The sequence below is a fragment of the Mastigoproctus giganteus genome, chromosome 9 (assembly GCF_048544385.1).
Source record: "Mastigoproctus giganteus isolate SK-2022 chromosome 9, ASM4854438v1, whole genome shotgun sequence".
Lineage (NCBI taxonomy): Eukaryota > Metazoa > Arthropoda > Arachnida > Uropygi > Thelyphonidae > Mastigoproctus > Mastigoproctus giganteus.
Window position 1 is genome coordinate 126,722,908 of NC_143583.1, and position 18,715 is coordinate 126,741,622.

At 37.2% G+C, this 18,715-nt stretch overlaps 1 protein-coding gene across 1 annotated transcript in view; it reads left to right on the forward strand.

The window, feature by feature from the left end:
- Positions 1–18,715, forward strand: part of hop (tyrosine-protein kinase hopscotch) — a 215,831-nt gene that overhangs the window by 39,941 nt on the left and 157,175 nt on the right. Inside the window, exons 4-5 of the mRNA XM_090380791.1 lie at positions 9,868–9,881; positions 18,114–18,209. Coding sequence (XP_090236917.1) covers positions 9,868–9,881; positions 18,114–18,209 — 110 coding nt within the window. The remainder of the gene's footprint in view (positions 1–9,867; positions 9,882–18,113; positions 18,210–18,715) is intronic.

The window sequence follows — 18,715 nt, forward strand, 5'->3', positions numbered from 1 at the left end:
ATTACAGGTGTAGCAATGATAAGTAAGGAGAGATCTGTCCATTATTAATAAGCTACTACAGTGTTTCTGACAACATATCTTGGAGGTTAGCAGCAGTAACTCTGTAATTGATAAGGCAGAAAGATCAAATGCAAAGTTAAATATCATTAGCAGTTTTGTAGAAATCCACAAGTGCTACTCGTGCAGTAGGAACATTCATGGTAGCACACATGAACAAATCATAATCCAGGATACACCAGATCCAAAGATTGGGAAGAAAGGTAATTGCATCATGTTTGTAGTGTAGACTTGCATTCCTTGTGACATGCCTAATGCTAATGTTGTTTTGTGACATAGTAGCAGAAAAAATATATATTACCCCTGCCAGCAGTATAGAGTATTATTTATTGCAGCAATAAAAACACACCAAATAAGAACTTTTATAGCAAACAAGCAAATAAATGGCATACGTACTGCTAAGGTTTTATAAGCTCAAAATGAATATGCTGGCCCAATTCAGGCATGGATTTGTATATAGTGGTATCATGCCAAACAGAATGTGGTATAGTGGCATAAGTGCTGCCATAGAAGGTATCCTTTTTTTTTTTTTTTTTTTTTTTTCTAAGTATTTCTCATGCTGTGGAGGGATGGGGTGTATCATACCCTCTGTATTTTGTATAGAAAAGTGTATTTTGTGTCCCAAAGAAAAAAGTCTGTTGTTCAGAGTTCATTTATGATGTGAATGACCCCATTACAGATATTGTGTTACAGATTTCTGCTAAACTATTGATGCTTTCCAACTTACCAGAGTTACAAATTTAGTGCTGCTTGTTTTCTCAGATAATCCGCCATAGGCACTATGTCTAGCTTCATCAAACATTTCATTGGCCTTTGTACTGTATGCCCGTAGGAACACAGGTTCCTGAGATTTCCCACCATGAAGGGACTTTTATTATGACCCGATGTAATTATTGGTTCAATAATTATACAGGGTCACATCTTCTGTGGCTGAGAGTTGGTTGACGTCAATAATATCTCATGCCAAGATAATAATGGGGAAATCAAATCATATAAAAAAAAGAAAAAGAAAACACTGTTTTGTGATTTTATTATTTATTTTTTATTTTTTTCATAAAGCTTTGGTGAACTTTTTGGAAAAAACCCTTTAAAACAGTCTTATTGGATTAGTTTTTTTAAGGTAAACTGACCTGTAAGGGCAGTTTTACCTTAAAAGAAGGACTTTAGCATGGGATTCTCCACCCTAATTTTCTCCCTACTTATGCATTGTGGATGTTGTATCAGCTGACTTATTCTCGTATACAACTCACTTTGGCTCCAGTTTTTTGGTGATATCCTCATCGTATGGAGTCAGCAGAGTTAATTTTAATAGTTTTCATTCCCATTTCAATGTACAAAATCCCAACATAGCTTTTTTCCTAATACAGTATGAGCTCTCTAATCCAGTGTGATTGGGATCATTAGTTGGCCAGTTAATGAAAAATTCAGTTAAAATGGGGCAATCATAAAAAATATATATATACATATACCACCTTAAGAATTTTATTTTTGCTTAAAACATATGCATTCATATAATTTTCATCTGTTTAGATGAAATGTAATGTTTGGCTGCATAGTTCCTTCATTTTTTTTTATAAACATCACAGTCATTGTTGAATCAGATTGTTTGTTGTTCAGGGTAATGAGATATAGTAGTCAAGACGTGATGCAAATCACATGCCTCTACTATTACTGCAACTACTCTCGTTTAATATAACTGGATAGATGTCATCCACCCCAGGTGCTTTTCTTATGTTTAACTTCAACAATTTCTTCTCCACTTTGCTCTCAGTTATTACAAAATCATTAAGCTCCCTGTTAGTGTTTAATAAGCTTCTGTCCTCCACTTCCCTAAAGATTTCCTCATGTGTGAACGTAGATGCAAAATAAAATACTCCTTCAGTTTGTCAGCTACTTGAGCATATCAACTGTAGAACCACTGATATCAAGTGGACCAATCTGCTTCTCTTTCCGTCTAGAGTTTATATAAGTAAAGATGTTTTTGCTGTTTTTCTTAGCATCCTTTGCCAAAGATTTCTTGTAATCTACCTTCGCTTGCCTAACCTCCTTCGTGACTTGATTACAGACTAGCTTATATCTACCTTAGGCTTCTGTGTTGCCTCATAATATATATGCATCCCATGCAGTTTTCTTCTCTGCCACAAGTTTTATTAGTGCATCTGACATCCATTTAGGCCCAAACCTCAAACAGTATTTCTTAATCAATATGAAAAGCCTAGTAGCTTCCACAATTAATTCCTTGAATGCTTCTTCCCATTTAGAATTTGCTGTTGGTGACATTATCAGTTGGTCCCACTGTATACAATTTAAAAACTGCCTGAGACCACTATAGTCACCTTTACAAAAGAAAAGACCCTTCCCTTAATGGGAAGGGTCTTTTCATATGGCCTTAGTTGCTAATGCTCCTAAAAACCAAATAACAAACAACTTTGTGCCCTTAAAAGATATCTTCTCTGCAACATCATCAACTTTTGCCCCTGGCAGACATCAGTACCCGTTATCGCTACTACCTAGTGGTTCCTTTATCTGCAGATTCTTAATGCTCGAATAATCACTGCTGACAACCATATCAAGAGTATTATGCCTCTTGAACATGCTGCTGCAGAAAACAATCATTCAATAAATCCACAAAAGTCTTGCTAGTGTGCAAGTGACCAATCCACACGTTCCAGCCAATATCTGGGAAGTTAAAATCTCCCATTATAAGACATTCTGATTTACTGGCCCACTCTATTTCTCTGTATAATTGTCCGTCGTACTCATTAGAGTCATTAAGGCTAACACACTCCTACTGTCGTTTTTGCTTTCCCAGTGCTTATGTCACACCAAACTGACTCAACATTGCACTGTCCAACTGTGTGAACTGGATGCACTTCCTTAGATTTTGTGTTTTTTAATTAACAGCATTACCCATCCTTTCTTCTTATCCTGTCTATCCTTTCTGTACACATTGTACTCCCCAAATTCCAATTCTGCACTGCTTATATTCTACCCCATGAGCCTTTCAAAATCTCTCCAGGGCCGAATTGATTGACAAGGCTCTTATCATGTACTCCCTCCTATCGTGTATGGGCAGAATTGCAGAACATTCAAATTTAACCTTAACTCGTGACTTTTTTTCAACATTGACCTGTACTTGTTAAGTTATATTTTTGGTTATTTTGGTTTTTAGGAGCATTAGCAGCTAAGGCCATATTGCTCTGGGAAATGCGGTGGTCATTCCCTGACCTTTCCGCATCCTCCGTATTTGGTGGTGACGGGCTCGAACCCCGGTCTAATTAAGAAGCATGTGCTACGCACTGCTGCTCCTTCCCACCCGGCTACGGAGGCGCCCACTTGTTAAGTAAATCTGCATATTTACTCTTAATGTCATTAGTTCCAATATGTACAACAATATCACCCTTTGTGCCCTGGTGCCTCCGTAGCCATGTGGGCAGGAGCAGCAGTGCATAGCACACGCTTCTTGATTATACCGGGGTTCGAGCCCGTGACCACCAAATATGGAAAGGTCAGGGAATGACCACTGCATATCCCCGGAGCAATATGGCCTTAGTTGCTAATGCTCCTAAAAACCAAATAACAAACAACTTTGTGCCCTTAAAAGATATCTTCTCTACAACATCATCAACTTTTGCACCTGGCAGACATACCATGGTCCTATTCCATCTATCCCTTTTACACAATATATTACCTGTCTCCCTGATAATAGAGTCACCGGCAATAACTAGCTCCTGTGGGACCAGCGCATTCTGCCTTGGAGATTGCCACTGTGTTGTCTGATGCACAAGAGTGCATCAGACAACACAGTGGCAGATGCACAAGAGTGAGCTCTGGCATTGAGTTGGGCAGCTGAGAGCTTGATGGGTCTCCCACTTTAATATCTTCAAGGGCATCTACCTGACTCTTCAAACTGTCATAAGTGCCCATCACAATGCTGGGTTGGCACATAATTTCTAGAACACACTCTGCACCTAGCACACACAAAGAAATCCTCCTAGGCTAGATCATGTCCTATTACAGAAAGGTCCACAAACATTTCACAAGTTTCACATTTTTTTTATGCTGTGATGCATTGGAGAATTGCCCCCTTCGGTTCTCCCCTGAGTTACAGTACTCCTGTTACTTTCTCCCCCATTGCTTTGCTGCTCTAGTCTGTGGCATGATATCCGATTGAATACTATTGATTAACAAGGAAAATTAATAAGATTAATAAATTTAATTAATTAATTATCAATCTATCTAATAGATTCCTAAATGCATTGACATGTATTACACTATCTAGTTTTTATGTTAGAGCTACCTGTTTATCACAATTAAAAATTTAAATTCCCTACCACTCACTCTTATATAACAATGGCAGCAAGATTCAAAAGAAACAACGGTTTTATGTATATTAAGTAATAATCTGCAAAATCTCTATCTAAATTAAAAATGAGCATAACTAGGACTATAAAGCTACTTATAAAGTACGACATAATATGACAATTAAGTAAATTAAATGGCAAAAAAATCTTATGATTTCTTGGAGCTTGTAATTCACAGCTTGCACATGTAATGACACTCAACACCCTTTTTTTATCAGTTTAGAGAAAAAAAGAGTTCATCAATGTGATGTTGCAGACCTCGTGAGGTCTGCAACATCAGCTTGGGTATCTGATACTATCCCACATCCATTTCGTAAGGGTCCAATCTGGTTTGTCGTTCTCTTCTTTGCATTTATGTATGTGAATAATTTCTTATCTCCACTCTTTGCCAGTGATTTCTCATAATCTGCCTTTTGCTAGCCTAACCTTTTCTGTGGCACTATTATAGATCACTTTATAGCTGTTATAGGCTTAAGTACTTTTTATTGTTCTGTACTTTTCCAAGCCATCTTTTTCTGCTCAAGTAATCTGGCAACTTCATTATTCATCCAACTTGGAATCCACCTTGTGGGGTATTTTTTAATGGTATATATGCATTAAAGGCTTCTGTGATTAATGTTTTTAAGATATACCATGATTCAATTGTATTTTCTCTCTGTGCGATATCTACTCAGTTAATAGAGGGCCATGTAGCACACATTGCAATGTCCTTTTCTGAAATTATAACCCATTCCTTTGCCTTTAACTATTGCTACCTCTCTCTCTTCATCGTCCACCATAGAATTCCATGCTTACTTCCTGCTACTGGTTCCTGTATTGTCAGCCCTATTATGTCATCTGGTTCATGGGTGATTATGAGGTCTAGAATATCTTTTTCCCTGTACTTTCTCTGACATGTTGGTACAAATAAAAATTATCTAGTTGATTTAAAAATTTTGTGCCCCATATGGAATTTCCTTCCCATTTGCTCCAGTCAATTAGAGGTAAATTAAAATTACCCATAATAAGACATTCACACTTGCTTGCCAATTCCATTTGCATATAGAGGCTCTCATCATAATCTTCACAATCACCATTACTCCCACTCTCATATCTTTGCTTCCAACTGTCTCACACCATACAGATTTTGTACTAGCATGTAAAACGTCTGAATCTGGGAAAGCTTTCATTGCGCTCAGGCTGCTTTTGATAAGAAGCATGACCCCACCACCTTTTTTCTAAATGTCATAATAGAAAATCATTAAATTTATACACCTAATATTATGAAACAATAGCATAATCAAAGGGGAGGGAGAAATAATATCTATTTTACCCACTCCTCTGCTCTATCCTTCCTAAATACACATACCATACTGAAACTGATCATTTCCTGTCTCCGAGTGGCACCATGATTCCATAAGACCTATTATGTCAGCATTACTTGTCCTAACCAGCAGTGCGAATTCACTCATTTTATTGACGATACTTCTGACATTACTGTATAAACAATTAAGACAGAGTGTTTTATATAGTTAACTACACTGATACACCCCTTGAAATTATTTAAGTTTGCTTCCCTGGCATTAGCTACCCACTTATTTGAAACGTTTCTGCCCTCAGAACATCTTGCTAATATGTTCTGTTGTGGTAACACACCTCAAGAGTTCTTGTATATAATCCCTCCTATTGTGTCTGGGCAGAATTGCAGAAAAATAGACATCTAACTCTCTGCATTTCTTCAGCATGGTCCTATATTTGTCTAACAAATTGTCAGATCTGTGCTTATTATCATTAGTCCCCACATGAATAATAATATTCTCTTTTAACCCCTTAAAATGTGACAGATCTGTTGGTGACATCATTAATTATTTCTCCAGGCAGACATACCCTGGTTCTAGTTTACCTATCCTTATTACAGAAAATATTTTCCCGTTTCCCTGACAATGGTGTCTCCTTATAGAACTAAGTCCTTTTGGACCAGAGTAGTTTGCACTTGATAATTCTGTTCTGGGGCCTGAATGGGTAATGCATCACTTTAGGTTACTAAAGTCTTGAGTCCCTGATGAGCTTCCAGTTACATTATTCTCGAGGTCAAGCATCCTTTTTTTTTCACCGACTCAAATTGTTTGAGCAATGCACCAAATTTTTACTTAAGATCAGTACCCTCCTTACAACGGTGACAAAGAAAGGAATCAGCAGGTGAGATATGATTATCCACTAGCTTGGCCTTGGAATATATGGCACAGGTTCTGCAAAGGATAAAATTACGACTCATCCGGAAATCGCCATAAGCTAATTCCGTATGAGTCATGATGCCCTCTGATGAAGTGTTCAAGGCAGATCTTGTAACGACCATTGTAACATTCTGGAATTCTGGGAAATGAGACTGCTGATCTTGCCACTAAACAACCTTGTACCACATTCTCTGGCATCACTTTCAAGTTCCTTATATGCAGTGGTGTATTCAGGCCAGAACGCACAGAAACAACGTTCTGGTACTTTTTTCTAAATGTCATAATAGAAAATCATTAAATTTATACACCTAATATTATGAAACAATGGCATAATCAAAGGGGAGGGAGAAATAATATCTATTTTATCCATTGCTACTAAAAATATATATTAATAGTAATCTTTAAAATTAATAATTTATTTAAAAACAAAAATATAAATTTCGCAATGAAACTTGAACATTTCTTACTAAAGTACAATGTGTTAAATAAAGAGATCCAACAAAGGCAAGTTTCTTGCCGTTATTTGGATTCCATAATTAGAATCATGGAATCCAAATTTTTATGTCCGAACTTGGTTGTGGTTTCATCGTTCTGCTGATGACCAACAAACAAAAAGGGCAGTCACACAAGAATACATAATCGATCCTGTGTGAGAATTTCTATGATTCTTCTGAACAGTATTTTTATATTATTTTGGAGTTTTTTTTTTTTTTTTGTTTTCTGATTTTTTAAAATTTTTTTGTCTTTTTTTTTACCTTTGAAAGTTTTATTTAATAGTTATAAATAAATACTGAACAAATATTCTAATCTTTGACTTATTTATTTTTGCAAAAGAAAAAAACGTAGGTAACTATTTGTAATTAATCGACAAGCATTCCAGTACTATTTTTTTAGCAATACACCTCTGCTTTATTTGGATTACAAGCCTGTAATTTGCAAGGCCTGTTATGAAAACTGGTCACATATCTGGAAAATCAGTACCAACAACACACTTTATCAGATAAAACAAGGTTCAGAGTTGTGGCTTTCTGGATACAGATGAAAAGAAATAGTATTGGCAAGACTGATGAGAATTGGACATGCTCATGTTACATGCCTGTTTTTTTTTTATTGGGAGAAGGTCCACCCCAGTGCACCTCATGTCACACCCAACTTACAGCCCTCCACTTTCTTGTAGACTGTCCTCTTTACTTATCCAGCTTATTTAAGATGCTGTTCTAGCACCTTTCAGTCATTCAGCAAATTGAACGAAGCCCAGATTTTATCCCATTTCCTTGGAAATCATGCCAACACAGAAGAACTTATAACATACTTAAAGTGTACTGATCTATACACATGTATATAATTCAGTTACTAATAAGTTATACGAAATAAACTTGAACTGACACAATTTGGCTTCAGTAGACCTTGTGTCATTAAATTTAATATCAACAACAGCATCATCATGAGGCACCTCCATAGCCAGGTGGGCAGGAGCAGCAGTGCGTAGCACACGCTTCTTGATTAGACCGGGGTTCGAGCCCATGACCACTAAATACGGAGGATGCGGAAAGGTCAGGGAATGACCACCGCATATCCCCGCAGCAATATGGTCTTAGTTGCTAATGCTCCTAAAAAACCAAATAACAAACAAAAACAGCATCTGAAATATCCACTGAAAATTCCATAAATGCAGAAAAGCTCCAGATAATTCTCCAGTGGCATAAAGAAAACTTGGTTAGCTTCAGTGCTGTCTTATTTCTCACAAAAACGAATCTACTGCTACTGTACTCATTTTCATTGACATTCAGATTTTTAGCAGGATTATATTATCTCTATTAGAGATTACCCTTATTGTGACTTGGGGATTATCCTGACTTCTAATCTCTCTTGGCCTAAAGCACATCACAAATATTGCTTCCTGTGTTTCAAAAACTGGATTTTCTTTTTTGCTCTTGGCATTAAAATTTTTCTGAACAACTAATCACTCGTGTAGCAGTCTCAAATCTGCCCTACCATGGAATATTGTTCCCATATTTGGATTAGAGAGGAGGTCACCAAACCTCTCTCAAGCTTCTTGACTCCATTCAGTAGAGGGCACTCCAGTATAACCCACCTCTTACAATCTCTGCACTCTGTCTCAGACATTGTTTCTGCTTCCTGTATTTTTTATATGTTACTTCCATGGAACTGTTCTTCTGAAATGGCATCTGTAATTCCTCCACTCTCTTTTAAACCTGCCCACACATTTGCTACAAACAGTCAATATGCATTCACTGTCTAACTTCAAATTCACAGAATCAACTCTTTTTCTTCATTTATCCCTTCTACCTCATTTTTTGAACAGCCTTCCTTCACATGTGTTTCCAAAAAATTACCTACAGAAATTCAAGTCTAATGTCAACAAGTATTTTCTGCCTTCTCAGCATTAAACCCATGCATGGTACTAAGTACTAAAAGTTCTAACACCTCAACCATGGGGTTTTAAAAAAAAAAAATTTTAAAATAATAATAAAAAAAAAAAAAACATATACAAGGAAGAAGCTTATGCAGAACCAGCCAAAATTAAAAAAAAAAAAAAAAGTATCAGGTTTTCGAACATTGGAACAAATTGCCTCCCAACATGATGGCAGCAGTGAATCTGGCTAAGTTTAAAGCAGAATTAAATGATTATCTTGTGGGAATAGCCTTACCAATTCTAAATAACAAAAAAAAAGTATTTTTTGTTAGATGCTAGGTAAATTTATTTCATTGTCATCTGCCATTTTAATACTGATACATTAAAACTGTTACCTGCACAGCAGCTTTGTGTGGCCTCTAATCCCTCTCTTCCACCACCCTCAAACAACTGTATACAGAAACCAAGCTATGTTTGTCCCACAAACATAGCTTGGTTTCTGTCAGCAGTATTCCAGCCCACCATAGCAGAATCCTAACAGTTACTAATGGTATGGATCAGTATCTGAGTATGACCATCATACTGCTGTTGCACTCAGATACTGATGAGCACACTCGCTGCCACCATCATACTGCTGGTAGCACTGAATGCTCATGTCACGAGTTAGAGTTGAATTTGAAAGTGTCTGCAGTTCTGTCCAGACACGATAGGAGGGAGTACAAGATGAGAGCCTTATCAATCAGTTTGGTCCTGGAGAGATTGTGCAAGGCTCATGGGATAAAATTTCTCTGTGTGGTCTATGCTTGTTAACAGAAGAGATTGCTTCTATGGGGATGGGATACACTGGTCAAAACAGCAAAGGAAGATATTGTTGGGATATCAGAGACGTGGTGTTATACAGATATAAGGAATGCAGAATTGGAATTTGGGAAGTACAATGTGTACAGAAAGGATAGGAAGGGAGGAGAGATTATGCTGTTAGTTAAGAAACACAAAAAACCACCCCTGGCATTACTGCTGTGAAGGGTGTATTGTATATACCACTTTTGTATACGATAAAGATTATATATATAAATTAAAAGGGTGCAAAAATATTTGCTGACGTTATCAAGGAAGTGTTCGGTGAGTCGTGAAAACTGGAATATACCGACTAATGGATTAACCATAACCACTGGCAGAGGTGAAAGTGATTCTTGCACTGCTTCTATTAGAATGAGCAGCAGTCCAGAAAACAAGGTGCTGGAGATTACAAATTCTGCTGGGAGTCATTGCGGAACAAGTAAATACATGGGCCCTTAGAGTACTTAAAAGTAAGAACAGGTGCATTTATACTTAGATGTACACCAATGCTAGGAGTTTAGAAAAATTAATTTGAGGTGCTGGTCAAATCATCAAAGGCAGAAATTATTGGGATATCAGAGATGTGATGTTATACAGTATAAGGAATGTAGAATTGGAATTTGGTAAGTACAGTGTGTACAGAAAGGATAGGAAGGGCGGAGAGGTTATGCTGTTAGTTAAGAAACACAAAATCTAAGGAAGTGCATCCAGTCGATATGGATGGACAGTGCAATGTTGAATCAGTTTACTGTGACTTAAGCACTGGGAAAGAAAAATTGAGAGTAGAAGTGTGTTATAGGCCAAATGACTCTGATGAATACAACGAACAACTGTGCCAAGAAATATGGGCCAGTAAATCAGATTGTCTTATATTGGTGGATTTTAACTTCCCAGATATTAACTGGAACTTGTGGGTTGGTCACTCACATACTAGCAAGGCTTTTGTGGATTTATTGAATGATTGTTTTCTACAGCAGCATGTTCGAGAGGCAACCAGAGGAGTAATTCTCTTGATTTGATTATCAGCAGTGATTCTTCATGCATTAAGAATCTGCAGATAAAGGAACCACTAGGTAGCAGTGATCACAGTGTGCTGGTGTAACTACCATCAGGGGTAAAGGGAAAGATTTTTGCTTTCATGAAGGTGACTACAGTGGGACCAACTGATGATGTTACCAACAGCAAATTCTAAGTGGGAAACATTCAAGGAATTAATCTTGAAAGCTACTAGGCTTTTTGTTCTAACTAAGAAATATTGTTCAAGGTTTATGCCTAAATGAATGTGAAATGAACTAATTAGACGCGTAGCAGAGAAGAAAAATATGTGGGATTCATGTAAATTATCAGGTGTCATAGAAGCTTATAGTAGATATAAGCTGATCTGTAATAAAGTCACCCGACCGGGCTAGCCAGGTGGGTAAAGTGCCTGCCTGGCAACCCAAAGGTCGTGGGTTCAAATCCCGCCTCGGGCTTGGATCAGAGTAAAATGCAAAAACCTTGGGAGGTGCATTATGGCCACAGAAGCCGATGCGCCAAGAACTAACAAAAAAAAAAAAAAAGTAATCAAGTCACAAAGGAGGTTAGACAGGCAAAAGCAGATTATGAGAAATCCTTGCAAGAGATGCAAAGAAAAACAGCAGAGTTCTTTATGTGTGTAAACTCTAGAAGGAAGGGGATGAACCAGATTGGTCCACTTGATATCAATGGTTCGACTGTTGATGATCCTGCTCAGGTAGCTGATAAACTGAATGAGTATTTTGCATCTACATTCGCGAGGAAATATTCAGGAAGGGGAATGCCAGGGAGCTAAATGATTTTGTAATAACTGAGAGCAAAGTGGAGGAGAATTTGTTAAAGTTAAACATAAGAAAACCACCTGAGGTGGATGAGATCTATTCACTTATATTAAAGAAGGCAGCAAAGAAAGTAAACAGACCCTTAGTCATAATTATGAGTGCTTCCTTGGACTCAGGGGATGTCCCAATCAACTGCAGATGTGCAAATGTGTCCATTCACAAAGGTGGAATCAAAGGGTGACAGAAGTAATTACAGACCTGTTAGTTTAACTTCTGTTTCAGGGAAATTAATGTAGTCTGGTTAAAGAAGTAATGCAGGACCTTCTAGACAAGACTGCAGTTAAAGTTCATACACAGCATGGGTTTGTTAATGGAAAGTCTTGTCGGACGAATTTGATTGGATACTATGATGTAGTTACAAATCAGCTGGATGCAAAAAATAATTTTGATATCATATACTTCAATTTTAGGAAAGCTTTAGATACTGATGCACATGGAAGACTACTGTACAGATTGGAGCAGTATGCATTAAGGGCAAGTTGCTACAATGGATAAAAGAATGGTTCAGTGGGAGAAGACAGCACAGTAATCAACGGACACTGCTCTTTGTGGACTAATATTATTAGTGGAGTCCCCCAGGGTTCAGTGTTGGGCCCATTGTTGTTTGTGTATTCGTCAATAATATTGATGAAGATGTATCAGGCTTAATGTTGAAGTTTGAAGATGATACAAAGGTTGGCAGGGTTATCGATGACAGTAAACAGTATGCTACTGCAACAGGATCTAGAAAAGTTGGGAAGATTGGCTGAGGAGTGGCAACTGATGTTTAACATTGACAAATGCAAAGTACCGCTTTTGGATAGCAGTAACCCCAGAGAAATGTACCAACTGTGTGGTACTACATTCAGGGTAGTGGAGAATGAAAAATACCTGGGGGTAATTGTTCAGTCAGATATGAAGGTGTCTGAGCAGTGTAGACTGCAAGAGTAGCTCATGGTGTCTTGTCAATGATATACAGGAAGTTTTCTAGCAGGGATAAGGAGGTGATTATCCCCTTATATAAGGCAATGGTTAGGCCACACATTGGGTACTGTATACATCTGGAGGACTCGTTTTAGGAAGGATGTAGAGCTACTAGAATGAGAACAGAGAAGGACAATGAGATTGGTGAATGGAACAAAGGGTTGCTCTTTCAAAGAAAGGCTTAAATTCTTCAAATTGCAGTGTCTGGAGACTAGGCACCTGTGAGGCGATCTGATTGAAGTGTATATGGTCTTTAATGATTTGAGCAAGCTGAATGCTGATGCGATTCTTCTTGCCCAGATTAATTGCCTGAGGGGACATAAATTCAAATTGAGGAGTTATAGAATAGATGTGTGGAAATTTGCCTTTAGCCGTAGGTGGTCGATTGCTGGAACAAACGTCCATCTGTCATTGTAGAAGTTGACAGCTTAAATAGATTCAAGGCAGAACTAGACAAACATTTGCAGTGAATGGATGGGTGAAATGGGAAGGTTGGTTTTTTTTTTTTTTTTTTTTTTTTTTGGCTGATATTGTATATATTGTATAAGCTTGCTTTCTTACATCATATGCTTCTGTTAATGTTAAGTGTTTACTGTAAAATCCCACTTTTTAGTTTGAACACCTTTGCTGGCCACTAAATGAATCTGCACCTGGTTGACATATATCTTCTTTGGCAAATGCTGAAATTTATATAGTAAATTAAAGACCCATACTAATTCCCTACAAATAAAAAGTATAACCGTAAAATCATTGATAGCAGCCCTGTTCCTGTGTACCAGTGTAATCAACCTATTCATATCCTTACTGTATGTGATATCCTCACATCTTGAAACAGAAACCTTTTCATATTCAAGTTTCTTCTCACTCTAATTAGCTTGCAATCTGCTGAATTCTAGTTTGAGCTGGTTCTATTCTCTGGTTGTTTTTTTTTTTTTTTTTTTTTTGTGGTTTTTAAGGCTATATTATGTGAACTGCTTTTATTGTTCTTTGGGTAGCTTCCATGCTTCCTTCTACTGTAGACAATTTTCTATAAATACATTCATTCAAAATCCAAATTGGATGTATTGTAAGTGATTTCTTTACAGTGGCAGACAAAAAAAACTGCATCACTTGTGAATTTTACAAATAATGTTTTGCACTGCATTGTGGGTTGCAGAAATGTTTGAAATGCATTTGTTAGATGGGATATATATACACAGTAGACTCTCAATTTTCCAGAATAGATCGTAAAAAAACAAATCCCGGATAATTGATTTCCCGGTTAATCCAAAAATACAGAAGTCCCCGACATACGTAAGAAATACGTTCCAGGACTTCTTACTTCCTCGAGTTTTACATAACTCGAGAATGACTAATAATATACAGGGTGTCTCAAAAATATTGGTACAAATGTTTAGGGGAGGTAGGTAACATCTAAAGGAATGTGAATCGCATAGGAACCCATAACCGGAAACGTCACGGGAAAGTAGTAGCAGAGGCACAAGAAGCAGAAATGACACAAGACAGTAATTAGTGACAAACATTTATTTGACATGATATTAACAATGGAGTACGAGATGGATGCATTTCATGATGTTACAACAGATGCTCGAAGGTTCCACCATGAGACGCGATGCATGTGTGACACTGACGCAGCATGGATTGGCGGACATGGTCAAACACACCTGGACTTTCTTTGAAAGTAGCAGCAGTGCAGACGAGTCTTTCCACGAGATCCATTTCTGTCTCCACAGGCGATTCATACACGATAGATTTGAGGGCCCCCACAGAAAGAAATCAAGGCTCAGATAAATCAGGTGAGCGTGGGGCCCAGGCAATGGGTCCACCACGGCCAATCCATCGACGCCCAAAATGCCTGTTCAAATGGTCACGAACACACCTTCCATAATGGGCAGGCGCCCCGTCATGTTGAAAACAAATGTTGCGTCTCACATTTGCTGGAACATCGTCAAGTAACCCTGGTAGAACTTGTTCAAGAAAGATCCAACATTTAGCGGAGTTCATGCAGGATGGTAACAGGTATGGGCCGACTAAGCAGTCACCGACTATACCTGTCCACACATTTATTGCAAAGCGATGTTGTGCCACATGGGGGCACACACCGTGTGGGTTGTCGTGAGCCCACACATGAGTATTGTGCTGATTGAATAAGCCTCATCCGTGAACAAAACATAGGCTGGAATATTCAAGTCTTGAACACTTTCTTGGAGAAACCACTGCGCAAAAGCCACACGTGCAGGATGATCTCGGGTGAGCAGTAACTGAACCCTTTGGAGATGAAAGGGATGTAAGGAATTGTCGTGCCAGACACACTGTACACTGCAATGAGACACTCCTAAGGCAGAGGCAAAGGCACGTGTGCTGGTAGTAGGATTATTCTGGACGGCATTCAACACACTTTCTTCCATGGCGGGAGTTCGCGTCGAACGTGGTCTGCCCGCACTTCTCCTGTTACCTCTAAATGACCCATAATCGCACAAATTTTGATGCACATGTGCAAACAAATGGTGGTCCAGTACATATCTGTCTGGGAAGCGTTCTCCATAAATTCATTGAGCGGCTAATCCATACACTAGGTGCATATCTGCCAGCTCACAGTTCGTATATATGCATGCTCTTCGTGTGGCGACTACTGCTTGAATGAGTAAACCAGAAATTTTTCCTCTCGTGAACTGATGAGCAGCGCCATCTACCGACTTATGGTGACGTTTCCGGTTATGGGTTCCTATGCGATTCACATTCCTTTAGATGTTACCTACCTCCCCTCCTAAACGTTTGCACCAATATTTTTGAGACACCCTGTATTGCTACTATATTATTATTGACAAATCTGAATTCCGCACGATACTTGTTAATGTTTGGCTCATTTTCATACATCCTTTTTAGTTTAATTTTCTGATCCAAATCGATGGCTTTCCTTTTGTTGGTAGATTTACTAGTACCGCTGTCACTTATTCTCTTAGTCGGCACCATGATAATGGTCAAAATGAAATTTTCTGAAAAGAACTTCAGAGTTAAACAATTTGCATCTTCCGGGTTACTGGGCTTTTCTGTTCGTGCGTCTAATTATAAAGGGGTAGTAAAATCTATCTTATTGCATTTGCGATAATACCGATAGCTAGAATTGTGTGGGCTTTTACATTATTATGGTGAAATGTGTTCCCCTTCACTGAAATCTTCAGTCATATAAAAAAAAAAAAACAAAAAAAACCCCATAAATTGTAAGAATCTTCTCTTCTCTTCTTTCCTATTTTTTTGCTCATTACTCCGTATCTCACTTGTGAAATTTGTGCGTGCCGTGATCGTTGTTAATGATTGTTTATGTTTGTTTGTTTTAAATTTTACAATCTTAAAAAAAAAAAAAAAAATTGAGTGAAAAAAATTTACGTAAATCCATAGTTGAAAAATGTTCAGCAACCTACGTAAAAAATATGGCAATAGATAAAAAATGAAAAAAACTTACCACACACTACTTGCGTTTCCAATACGATGCTTCCCTTTATTTTTTGCGATGTCGATTTTAAGTCTAATAGCTTATTTTTTACGATGCTGCGTATGGTTTGGTCACCAACATTATAATGATTCCTTAGAGATTTAACAGATGCACTGTTTTCAAACTTTTGAATAATTTCAAGTTTTTGTTTAACTGAAAACGCGACTCTTTTGCGTTTACCCATCATTTTTGCGATTTCTAAACAAAAAAAAAAATTTTCTATGAAAAAATTCTGACATCCCTGACATAAATAACAAAACAATTTCCTTTTGCGCTGTAATGGAACACAACAAAATCGACACAATGCACTAAAACAAACTAAACATTTGGTCTCCCTTTTTTTTTTTTTTTTTTTTTCCTCTCTTTTTTGAGCGGCGGATGTGAAGACAGTGGGGATTGCAAGATAATAGCTACACTAATCTCCCAATGACGACTTATAATACCGCTTGTCGCTTATTTACGACTTGCAAAATATCTGTTTATACCTATTCTAGTTATTACTTGAATTTTTTTGATTTCTGGTTGATTTTTTTTTTTTTTTAATTTAGAGTCTTGAAGTGTCCCGGTTAATTGAGAGTCTGCTGTATATATATCTCTGTGAATGAAATCCATTAAAAAGACTCCACCTGATTGCCATAAATATCTTCCCAAAGGGTAAAATGCATAATTAATGAAAATATGAGAAATCTTGCAAATGGCAATCATGACAACCAAACATACATTTTATTGCATTTAAGTGTACAAACTGAAATGACAAGTTAACGTAATAGTATTATGTACTGTAAATCAGTAAAATAAGTCCTCACTATTCCGTTGTTCCTCCTCAAGCTGCAATTACAGCATTGCAATGATTTGGCATAGTTAATCAACTTCTGGATATATGGTTGCCCAATTTTATGGTACCACACCCTTACAATGCTCTCCTGCAGCTGAATCTTACTTGTTGGCTTCTTCTGAGAAATTTTAGACAACATTATGTACCAGCAATTTTCAATAGGGTTCAAATCTGGACTGTTTCCAGGCCAGTCCAACACTGTAATGCCAGCATTTCTGAGGTATGACTGCACCTTAAGGGAGAAAAATGAGGGAAAACATTGGTATAAGTTTGTTTTAAACCTTGTTAGACAAGATGACAAACTCATCATTAAATCTAAATAGCATAAAACTTACTAATTTTGCTGTGTGGCAAGGTGCTGAGTTCTGTTCAAAAATGCAGTTTTGGACGTTTGTGTGGTGATCCCTAATAACGGGTTTCGGGCACACCTCCAAGATAGTGGTGAAGGTTTCTGAATTCATCGTTCCGTTAATAAACTTAATTTACCGCACCCCTTTTCTTGTTATGCATCCCCAGACCATTAGTTGATTGGTCAAGTGTGAAGGAACATTGCTTTGAGTGAGCATGATTCCGACTTGTATAACTACTAAAACTACAAGAAGCAATGCTTCCTAGTGGTCTGATTTTGTATACAAGTATTCACTTGTATACTAAATGCCATCTGGCACTGTGCATTCACAACATTTCTGGAAGTGCTCTGTTCATGATCATACTAGAAAAATCTAACCATTTTTATCATTTTTGCAATCACTTACAGTTTTAGTCAAAAACATAAAGCATGTGATGTTTTGTAAAATAAAAATAAAAATCAAAATCTATATCTGATGTAGAAAAATGAATATAGTTTTGAATTTAGTGTGTACAATTTATTAAAGGACACATTGATTAACCAGATTCCAAAACCATTGTAGGCTTATGTAATTAATAATAAAATTAATTATTAGTGTTATGTAGCCAGTTTGAGGCTACTGCTGCTTACACTCCTAAACTTTGTAAATTAGATTTTAATTTTTTTTGTGTGTAAATTAATAAATTATTTGAATTTATTATTCATTTTTAATAAGATTTTTAAGACTCTGAATAAGACTCTGAAGATATTTCGGTTGCTTTTATAGGACTGGACACACATCTGTGCTATTGAAGATCTTTGTTATGTGAGTATGCGCAATGATGGCACAGTAGAAATCAGTAGGCGAAATGGTGTTCCAAGGGTAAGTAAACTGTGCAGAAATTCTTTAATTTATGTGAAAATTTATACAAGATGATTGTAAATTGATGTAAGAGATGAATTTAAATTGTCAGGTGACACTATATGCTATGAGAAGTATAAATTTATCTGTAATAAAGTTACTCCTTTGCACAAAAGTTAAATTGCATTCCTGATGCTAACATAATTTTACATGAAGAATAGCAAAAATGACAGTTCTGCAGAGATATTTTTGCAAAATTTGGATAGAAAGATGACCTGATGAAAATGATAAAAGGCTACAGTAATTTTGAAAAAGCCACGTAATTTTAAGACTACTAGATTAACCAGAGCAATAAGACTAATAGATTAACCAGAGCTGCAGGAGAGGTGTAGATGAACCTTGCATTGCTTCTATTGGAAAATGCAGCAGCCTGGAAAGCAGGATAATGGGGATTTCAGGCCCTGCTGTGAGTCGTCATGGAACTAGTGAATACATGGGCTGTGTAAGGATAACTAAGAGTAAGAACA